The sequence below is a fragment of the Triticum urartu genome, chromosome 2, assembly GCF_003073215.2.
Source record: "Triticum urartu cultivar G1812 chromosome 2, Tu2.1, whole genome shotgun sequence".
Classification (NCBI taxonomy): Eukaryota; Viridiplantae; Streptophyta; class Magnoliopsida; order Poales; family Poaceae; genus Triticum; species Triticum urartu.
In genome coordinates this window covers 674005045-674014932 of record NC_053023.1, presented here as the reverse complement: position 1 = coordinate 674014932, position 9888 = coordinate 674005045, and the positions used below count along the sequence as shown (strand labels likewise).

Genomic DNA, 9888 nt, shown 5'->3' with positions numbered 1-9888 from the left:
TTTTCTGCATCTACGTGCCTCCATAGCTGACATAAGCCGTGGCTGTTAGGTGCCCGTGGAGCCAGATGCCCGCGGGTCCAGAGAGCTCACAACGGTGCCTCTCCAGCAGAGCATTCTCACCCATGCCTCTGCCACCACACTTTTGTGCATCCATTAGGCTGACACTCGTGCCTAAGAGGCTTCATTTCCGCGCCTCTGGTGTTTCAATACACGTGCCTCACATGACACTTGCCGTGACCCTTGTGATTGCAGAGAATACACACCCATGCCTCCATAGCTGAGTATTCTGATCCATGCCTCTGCCATCGAAATTTTGTGCATTCGGAGGGTTGACGATCATACGTGCCTGTAGAGGCTAGACTTTGGTGCCTCCGGAGCCTACACCCTTGTGCCTCACGTGCCACGAGCCATGGCTTTTACGTTCCGCTGGAGACACACCGCCGTGGATCCAGATACTTCACAAACGTGTCTTTTCACCTGAGTGTTCGCAGGCATGCCTCTGGCACCACACTTTTTGTGCATCCAGGGAATTGATAGCTGGCTCTGTGGAGGCTTCAATGAGGTCCGTGCTTGTATAGACTGCAATTAGATGCCTCCACCGCCTGCACGCACGTGCCTCAAATGAGATTTGCCCCCGTGTCGTGGCGCCACACCCCCTTGTCTCTACAGACCGCGCAACCGTGCGTTTTTAACTGAGTATTCGGACACATGCCTCCCCCGCCAAACTTCTGTGTATCTGGACAGTTGATACCCGTGCCTCGTGAAGACGCACGTCTGTCCACGCCGTGACAATTCCACCACGTCTGTCAAAATCTTCTAGATTAGGTACGTATATATATTGTCGTCTTTATGGATCGTGAAACCCTAACCCTTTTCCCAGATCCACCGCACAGAGACCTGCAAGGGAGGCGGCACGAGCTTGGCAATGGAGATGAAGAAGCGTGCCTCTAGCAACAAGAAGACGAGGTTCGCCGCTGTCCCCGTGCCCTCTAAGCTCGTTAAGAGGAGCGGCTGTGGCTCGCCCATTGGATCCGAGAACCATGTTGAGTCTGGTCCGGACTGCATCAGCGATCTTCCTGACGCCATCCTCGGTGAGATCATCTCTCGTCTGCCCATAAAGGAAGGCATGCGCACACAAGTTCTCGCATCTCGGTGGCGCCGCATATGGTGCACCGCACCACTCGATCTCAACTTTCGTGTGATCCTTGATACTCGTTCTACCAGATCTCTGGAAAAAATCTATTGCCAAATCATCCGTGTTCTCCCAGGAAAGCAAATCGTCCAGGAAACATACGTCGGAACTCACTGCCGACATCTTTGTTGCAACTGCTGCGGAGAATCTGTCGCTGATGGCTTCAGTCTTCCTGTATCTATCCTCTCCGATCACAAGGGCCCGATTCGCCGCCTCTGCATCCCGACAAGCTACCTCCAGTGCAAACCTTGTGGCGTCGATGAGTTGTTCCTGACTCGGAATCTGGACTAACTCCAGGTTTTAGAGTTCTATCATATATTCCCAAAATTCTTCTACCCAGTGCCCAGGCAAGCACGCAGAATCCCTTCTTATATGCCGTTGCCACCGGTATCCATCTCGATATTTCCCTCGTCTCTCCACACCATCACCTTCGCCATGTGCAAACTAGAACACAATCTTGTAGAAATGCTTTGCCTCCCACTGCTCAGGAGACTTTCGCTGGTGGAGGTTTATATATCGGATGTCTCCTTGGAGAAGTTCATCCACCACGGTTGCCCTGCCTTGGAGTGCCTGCTGCTTGTTTGCAACAAGAAATTATGCTGTCTACGAATAAACTCAGCTAGGCTTGTAAGCATTGGCATTCGTTCCAACGGAGGAAAACTGACCATTGAGGATGCGCCTTCCCTCCGGAGACTGCTACATGATTCTGTAGATGCACAACTACAGATAACAGTTTTGTCCGCACCTATGTTGGACACACTGGGAAAAAATTCTGAATTACCCAACGAAACAAATATCGTCATTGGGACTACAGTTATTCAGGTACTTCCTCTGCACGTTACTTTGACCTGCGTTATTCAAAAGCACTTGAGATTCACATCCACGGGCTAATAATATAACGTTATGTGCTCAATGAAGGGTCTTTGCATAAGTAGCCTACACGCGGTGCTGTATTCCGTCAAGACCTTGTTTATCTCACAGACATGCTTTAATCTGGATGAGATTGTTGACTTGCTGGGATGCTTTCAATGCTTGCAAAACTTGTTTATCGAGGTGATGATTTCACACACGCTGAAAGCCCACGCAAAATATGCATAATATACTGGCACTAACTCTTAACTTTGCTCTTCCCGTGAGTTTAGGGAGGAGGATGGGATCAAAGAGGTATAACAAATGAATGGCGCCAAAAGCAGCGGGTGTTTCTCAATAATCACGACATTTGTTTGAGGACATTAACGCTAGAAGACTATGATGTCACAGATGCAAACACTGAATTTGTGACATTCTTTATTCTCAATGCTAGGATGCTACTGACCATCAGGCTTAAGTTTGGCCTGCGCAGAGATTTCACTCGTGAATTTTACAAACGGCAAGAAGAGGTACTGCAGATGGACAAAAGGGCTTCTAATTGCGCAGAGCTTAAATTAACAACAACTTGCGAGCACATGCACATGGACTTAAAAAACACAGGTGTTGAATATCTGGATTTGCCAGATCCATTCAACTGTGGATGCTGAAAAATAGGTCTGAAGAGATGTACATGCTATATTGAATGAGTGCATTGTGTAAACATGGTCAAGCAATTATGTACATGCTTTCTGTTTTCAATATCGATCATATGTTTCTGGACCCTATGATAAAAGAAATCAGCTCACACATATGCTCAAAAATCAAACTAGTATCCTCTTGTTTATCTTAGTTGCTTGGCATGAAATTCTGTCTTTTAAAAGCAACATGCGTCCACTGCAAACCTGCAACTGCTCCAACCACGCCTCTCCGAAGGACGTCTCGTGCACCCCACGGGAAACGAACGTGCATCAAGAGGTTGTGAAAATCATACGTCCGTGTGAACACGTCTCTAAAAACATTTGGAATGCTGTGATAATGACTTAAGGTTAGCAACGAACCTCCAATCACTTTTTAGATGTTGGGTTTCCATTTCTCATTATCATATTGAACAAAACTGATGCATCCGAAGAATTTGTCAAACCGAAAGATTGCGTGCCCCTTTTAATTGTAGACATCGTGTCCCTCCGAGAGACCATGTCAGAAATGAACATTTCGGAAAATAGTAGCACGGTCTTTTGCGTCATTTAAACATACACCCGTGCCTCTCTCAGTGAACAAGTAACTTAAAGTGTTACGAAAACTGAGGCACTTCACTGCATTTTCTCCTTGGATAACCGTGCGCACTGTGGCTTCACTCCACTGTCCCTTGGAGTGGCTGTGTCATGCGAAAACAACTAGGAGAACACAACTAGGAATGGACGTGTCATGCGAAAACAACTAGGAGAACACGACTAGCAATGGCCGTGTCATGCGAAATCAACTAGGAGAACACAACTAGGAATGGCCATGTCATGCGAAAACAACTAGGAGAACACAAAAGACGCCTGTGCGTCGTCCGCACGTACATTTAGAACATAGAGGCCTTTCTGTGCGTCTCATTCTTATCCTTACAGGACGATGCGCACCGTGGCTTCACGTCCCTCTCTCTCGAAGAGACCGTACTAGGGAAAAATACTTCAGAAAACAGAAGCATGGTCATGCGTCATGGACGTGCACAACCTGTCTCAGTGAACGCCCCACTGAGAAAATTTTGAAAACAGAAACAAAACTGTGCCTTATATGCTTGTAAGTCTGTGCGTGTTGGGGCCGTCCGTGCGTGCCTCTATGATCCTATAATAAGCCTATAGCCCCATGCCAGTGAGCAGGCGCGTATTATAACTGTCTGCTCTGCTTTGTGCCAACCCAGACCGCCCCCTCCCACTCACCCGCTGTAGCGTTCATCGTCTCTTCTCTCTCGATTCTCCCTCTAGATCCAGGGTTAGTCCATTTTTCTTAATTTCTATGTGAATTTTTCGCTACGATTAGTTTTCCTCTCTATTGGTTTCGTCTCTCCGTGATTGAAAGCGACGCATCTACGCTGTTATGCTAGGAGTTGCCTGGGAATTCGTTGTGATCTAGACCAAATCAACGCATTACGAGGGCGAACCTGTACAGGACCCGTGCCTCTTAAGGGCGGAGTTTATTCGAAGTCGGCGTTTGTGCTTGAGAACGCTATGAGCTGCAGCGACCTGCGGTGTCCAAGTCACAGGTGAGCGATGAACTTCGTCGAGGGAGGTTGGTAGTTTAAATTGAAGCCCGTTAGGTCTTGCAAACAACGGCAGTGGCCGGAAGTCCAAGCGAGTGGCCAGACGTTGAGCTCTATTGCTTAACCGGCCACAGCGTGCTAGAGGTCGGCGTTTGGGGTGCTGTTAACTGGGAATCGGGGTCTGTGCTTGAAGATAGCGTTTGGGGTACTGTACGCTGGAGGCAGGGTTAACGTTGATAGATCACCCGTTTCAAATACCACCTAGCCACACATGTTCCGATGGTTGGCGTCGGCGACGGTGGCGTATGGTCGTGGATGACGTTGTTGCTGGGTGCAGCTCCGACCAATTTACATATAATTTTAATGTTACAAACAGTCATTTGAGACGCCTGATGATAGACTATTGTTTTTCCTTTTTGCCTGTCTTGTCTTGAAATATACCTTTGCTAAAGCTGCTTTTAAAACCAAGCAGCAGAAATCCTTTTTAGGAAATTGCTTGTGAACGACTATTTATGTAGAAATGCCGATTTAGCCGAATAGTTTTTCAAGATAATGAAATTTTCCTTGTGTTGAGAATTTCATATAAACGTTTTTTTTGCAATGTATTACAGGGGAAACCATGTGCTGTGATATATGTACCAACCTCGGTTGCTCCGGACTGGAGTCAGGCGTTCTTCACAGCGCGATAACAGTGCATCTTCCTCGATGCTTCAAGACATGCCTGGTAAGGAGAAATGTCTGCCACCACATGCTGCCCATCAGTTACTACCAACTAGTGTATCTTTCTGATGAAGGAAATAAAAGTTTCTACCATATTGTTTGAATGGAATGCCTACATTTAAGCATTTAATGATATGTTTTCAATTTTTGATGTACCTTGTTTTATCAAATAGCAACCTGTTGAAAACAATTGGTACATATATGATAAGCGCTATCTGTCTTGGTTATACATGCCTGGTAAGATTTTTTTTTTCCTGCGCAGTATGTGCCATGCTACTGCAGGCAGCAAGCCACTTCTTCAATCTATCGGTGGAAAGAGGAAGCATTTCAAGAAGAAGGAAAACAAAGAAATCCAGTACTGATCACCAACGAGGATCTGTCATATGAGATCTACATCACCGATGAACCTAACCGGTCTAAAATTCATGGACCTGGCTGGGAAAAGTTAATTAGTGACTACGATCTTCATTATCGGGATCTAATCATCATAAACCTGGATATTGGGAGTCTGTCCATTGAGATAGATCTGAGACTCAGTGATTCCCGAGGAGGTCACAGGCCCCTCCCCAAACCATCACTAGGTAAGTGCACAAACTTCCATCCTGTTTTATCAACTATGTTTATCAGCGTAATTTGGTACTCCTACCCCTGTCCACTAAATTAATGACATACTTACAGTCAAAGTTATTTTGAAAACATTTTATGCAATTCTGTTGATTATCATCCCAACTTGATCACATGCATTGAATTTAACCATTCATTTTAAACTTAAATACCGAGTTCATCTGTTTAAACAAATTTGTTTGAAAATGAGTTATTTTGTTCCATGCAGCTCTTGATTTTCTAAATGACTCGGAGAGGGAGTACATTGGGAAAACAGTGTTCGGTCGAGGCGTTAACCTCTTATACAGACAGTTAGGACAAATGATATACCATGTGTTTGAGTCTGACGACTTCCCCACCATACCCTTTGTGCAGCGTCTAAACGTCACCAATGTCATAAATGGTTGTCTGGTTAGTCATTTAATATTTGTTTTGATCCACTGCCATGGTTTTGTTTGCTATTTTCGATGTTTTATGTCCTTGTACATTGATTTTATCTACTAATATCGGTACAATCTGCAGAGAATCCCATCTGCCGTTGTGAGGCTTCTAAAGATGAACCTGGGATATCTACCTCAAAACGGTGGTATCAGCCTAACAGAGATGTATGATGCAATAGACATGAGCACAACGTACTCCATACGAGCTGACGGCAGAATGGAGGTGACCGGTTTTTCAGATTTTGCCCGGGAAGCTCAGCTAAAGGTTGGTTCAATTGTCCTTGTCACAATTGAAAAGCGGTGGCCAACATTGGGAAACATGAAGCTGCTGCGGATGATAATCAACGATCTTTCCTGATAGAGCGTTGCCGGTGGCTATGCTTCCTAGTTCAGTAATTTATGTCTGTTTTTTGAACAGCCTGTACACATCAGTTTTGTTATTTAGTTGTTTCATGGTATGTAACTGAGCATATAGTTACGTCCAAGAGGACGGTGGTGAAAATTCCCTGTCAAAGAAGGTGAAACACTTATGTGGGTTAGTTTATTTATCTCTGATAATAATAAAGGGATTCGCTGAATAATAATGGAGAATGAATGGCTGTGGTGAAGTATGTTTTAGAATAGTTTAGTGACGTTGCTAGCTCCGCACATCAGTAGTATACATATTTTTCACTATGGTGCTCCGCAGAATAGCGTCATGCCAAGTAGTTTGTTGCGATGAGCTCAAGCATACACCTCTGTCAACCGCACAACACTTCTCCTAAAAACCTAGCGCCTTCCCATATGCCTCAGTCACCTTAAACATCCATGCCTCACGTAGCATCGTTCCTGTGCCTCTAGCTGTGCTACTCGCTGTATAAGTGCGTTTTGCAGCTGCATGCCTATGCCCCTAGTTTCTTCTCGTTGTTTCTGCCCATCTCGTACTTGCAACTATTTCAGACATCACCGTGCCTATTGAGTCGACACATTCATGACTCTCACGTCCGTGCCTCTGCAAGAATAACGACGGTTCTTGTAAGAGTGCAGCATTACAGGTGATACATTCAGGACACATTAGGGACCACCTTGCCACTATTTCAGACATGACCGTGCGTGTTCCGTCGTCACATTCATGCCTCTCAAAGTTAATTGAAAAACATTCCGGAAAAACAGTAAACGGACGCCTATTGTCAATCCTCACGTCACGTACATTCGACGTATACGACGTTCATTCTTTCGTCACAAGAGTAATTGTCGTGCCTCTGCCATAGAACATATAAGTGTAAAACGATTATTCCTACACTTGTAAAACCCGGAATGCCCTGGATAAATGTCGAATCACACCTTGCGGCAAAACCATGGAGGCCGGTGCTTCTCAGGAACACATCTGTGGCTTCTTGCGCATGTAGTTGAGTGCACGGCTTTTTTTTCGTGCCCGTGCCTCACATCGCAGCATAGCACGAATTGACGTCCGTGAACCACGTAACTTCATTTATGTGTCTGACGTAGCATCATATCTATGCCTCTACTTGCACCTCTTGTTGTATAAGTGCTTCTTGCAGCTGCATATCCACGCCTGTCGTTGCTTCTGGTTCTTTCTGTCCATCTCGTAGCGTCAGCTGCAACAGTACCTCTGAAGAAACACAGCACTGCTCCTACCAGCGAATGTATCACTGAAGACAGTTGCCACTCCCAATGAATGTACCACGCCCGTGTGTCTGATAGTTAAACCAGCCACTTCAAGCATGCTTCTCTTGGTCAGAGACTTGTGCCTCTACATACTGCCCTCATGCCTCACGAGATAAATTGTAAAAGTTAACATTTCACAGCAAACTACGCAAGACAACGAGCATCTCCCCGAATTGCTGGAGATACGACGGTTGCTAAAAACATAACTGCTGATTTTATTTTTAATTTTTATAAAGAAAAACCACGATCAAAAACTCAGGATGTGCACAACCGCTCCACCAGGGAGATGAAACCACGATCCAGAACCCATGATGTGCACAACCGCATCGACAGTGAGATCATGCACTCCTTTGCCGCTTCCCCGCCCTTAAATTTAGACTTCCGCTGCGGCCTTCTTACACACAAACAACAGAAATCGCCATTGCGCTCCCACTCATTGTTCCCCATGAAAAACTAGGTTGCAGAAGGACCAACTGCTCCAGGCCATGGGATTCATCAAGGAATTCAAGGAGGTGCAGGCCCACGGCAACACCAAGTTGCACGTGATCCACACCAACGACTTACACAAGGCAGCGACCACCATCGAGCAGTACGAGCGACACCTCGAATTCGAGCACCACAAGATCGTCAGAGTTGATGTGGAGTACACCAATGACGTTGGCGAAGATCAGAAACCAGCCCTCGTCCAGCTATCCGTCGGCAAGGATCATCCGGTGTTGCTCTTCCAACTGAGCGCCGCCGACAAGAACTGCACCAGGTTCGACAACTTCCTCACCGACCCCAGATACACGTTTGCTGGCTTCTCCATTGACGACGACATAGAGATGCTCGGGCGCATCGGACTAGAGATCGCCCACTTCGTTGACATCCAGAAGGAATGGAGAGTGCCTACAGCTACCAAGCGTCTGGACTCCCTTGGGGATGTCTCAGGCATCATTGTCCACGACTACTACAATAGCATGAAGAAGAAGCTCACCAACGCAGAGCACCAGCGCTGGGCGCGCATGCCCCTGTCCATGAGGCACATCGAGTACGCGGCAAAAGATGCTTACACTGCGTACGAGATATGGAGCCGTCTCACCATCATCCAGGAAGGCCTCCGCCGGGCAAAACTCGAGAAGGAGCAGACCAGGAAGCGCGCAAGGTGCTGGGGCGACTACGACTACTGAAGCAGGTGGTCCCGGCCAAGAAAAGTAACTAGAAGATTGCTCATGCCATTCTAGATTTCCCGTTAGATTTGCTTTCTCTCAAGACTTCCATTTGCTTGTTCTAAATTTAGATTTGCTTGTGTCATAGTTAACCTTGTAGTTTGCTTACTGAACAAGTTTATTTCCAGTGCAATGTTGCAGTTTTCTATTATTAGAATATATTGGCGTGAATTGAAAAATATAAACACAGTACAGATAACCTTGTAATTTTTCTTCCAATTTACATATCTTCTGAACAAGTTTATTTCCAGTGTAATGTTGCAGTTTTCTATTATTAGAATATATTGGCGTGAACTGAAAAATATAAACACAGTACTGATAACCTTGTAATTTTGCTTCCAATTTACATATCTTCTGAACAAGTTTATTTCCAGTGTAATGTTGCAGTTTTCTATTATTAGAATATATTGGCGTGAACTGAAAAATATAAACACAGTATAGATACTATACGATTAGCGTAACACACAGAGCAGTACACATAGCAATCCACAAAATGACGAGCATGCAATGCACTAGTACCTTTGTGGGCGCAGCGTCGAAATGCAAGGACAACAATTACAGAATGCTCCTAAAAGCAGTGCTCTCTCGGGCGTAACATGTTAAGAAAGTTGCTGAGAACAAAAACATCAGCAAACCGAGCATTACGTCCACCTCACTGGCACTAAACGTGACGTCAACGAAAACGCAGAGGCTGGAGCGTGCCTTACAGCCAGCTTCTGACGTATCGCAGACGTGAAGATTTGCTTCCTCCTTAATATAGTACGTGACTATCGCAGACGCAAATGCTCCATCCTTCACCTCTGTGCCTCAACAAGAACGACGATCGTGCTTGTAACAGTAAAGTGTATAGATGATACCTTAAGGAGACATTAGGGACCACCTTGCACATATTTCATACGTGACCATGCCCGTTCCGTCGGCACATTCATGCCTCTCACAAAAGTAATTGCCATGCCTCTGCCA

General features: G+C 45.7%; 1 protein-coding gene across 1 annotated transcript; it reads left to right on the top strand.

The window, feature by feature from the left end:
• The first annotated feature begins 8202 nt into the window (after nt 1-8202).
• On the top strand, nt 8203-8886 carry LOC125534676. The gene has a single exon (XM_048697834.1). The coding sequence runs from the start codon at nt 8203-8205 to the stop codon at nt 8884-8886; it is 684 nt and encodes a 227-aa protein (XP_048553791.1).
• Nucleotides 8887-9888: the final 1002 nt, after the last annotated feature.

Excerpts from the sequence above, each read along its gene's own strand:
- LOC125534676 (XM_048697834.1), top strand. The coding sequence starts at position 8,203 with ATGGGATTCATCAAGGAATTCAAGGAGGTGCAGGCCCACGGCAACACC.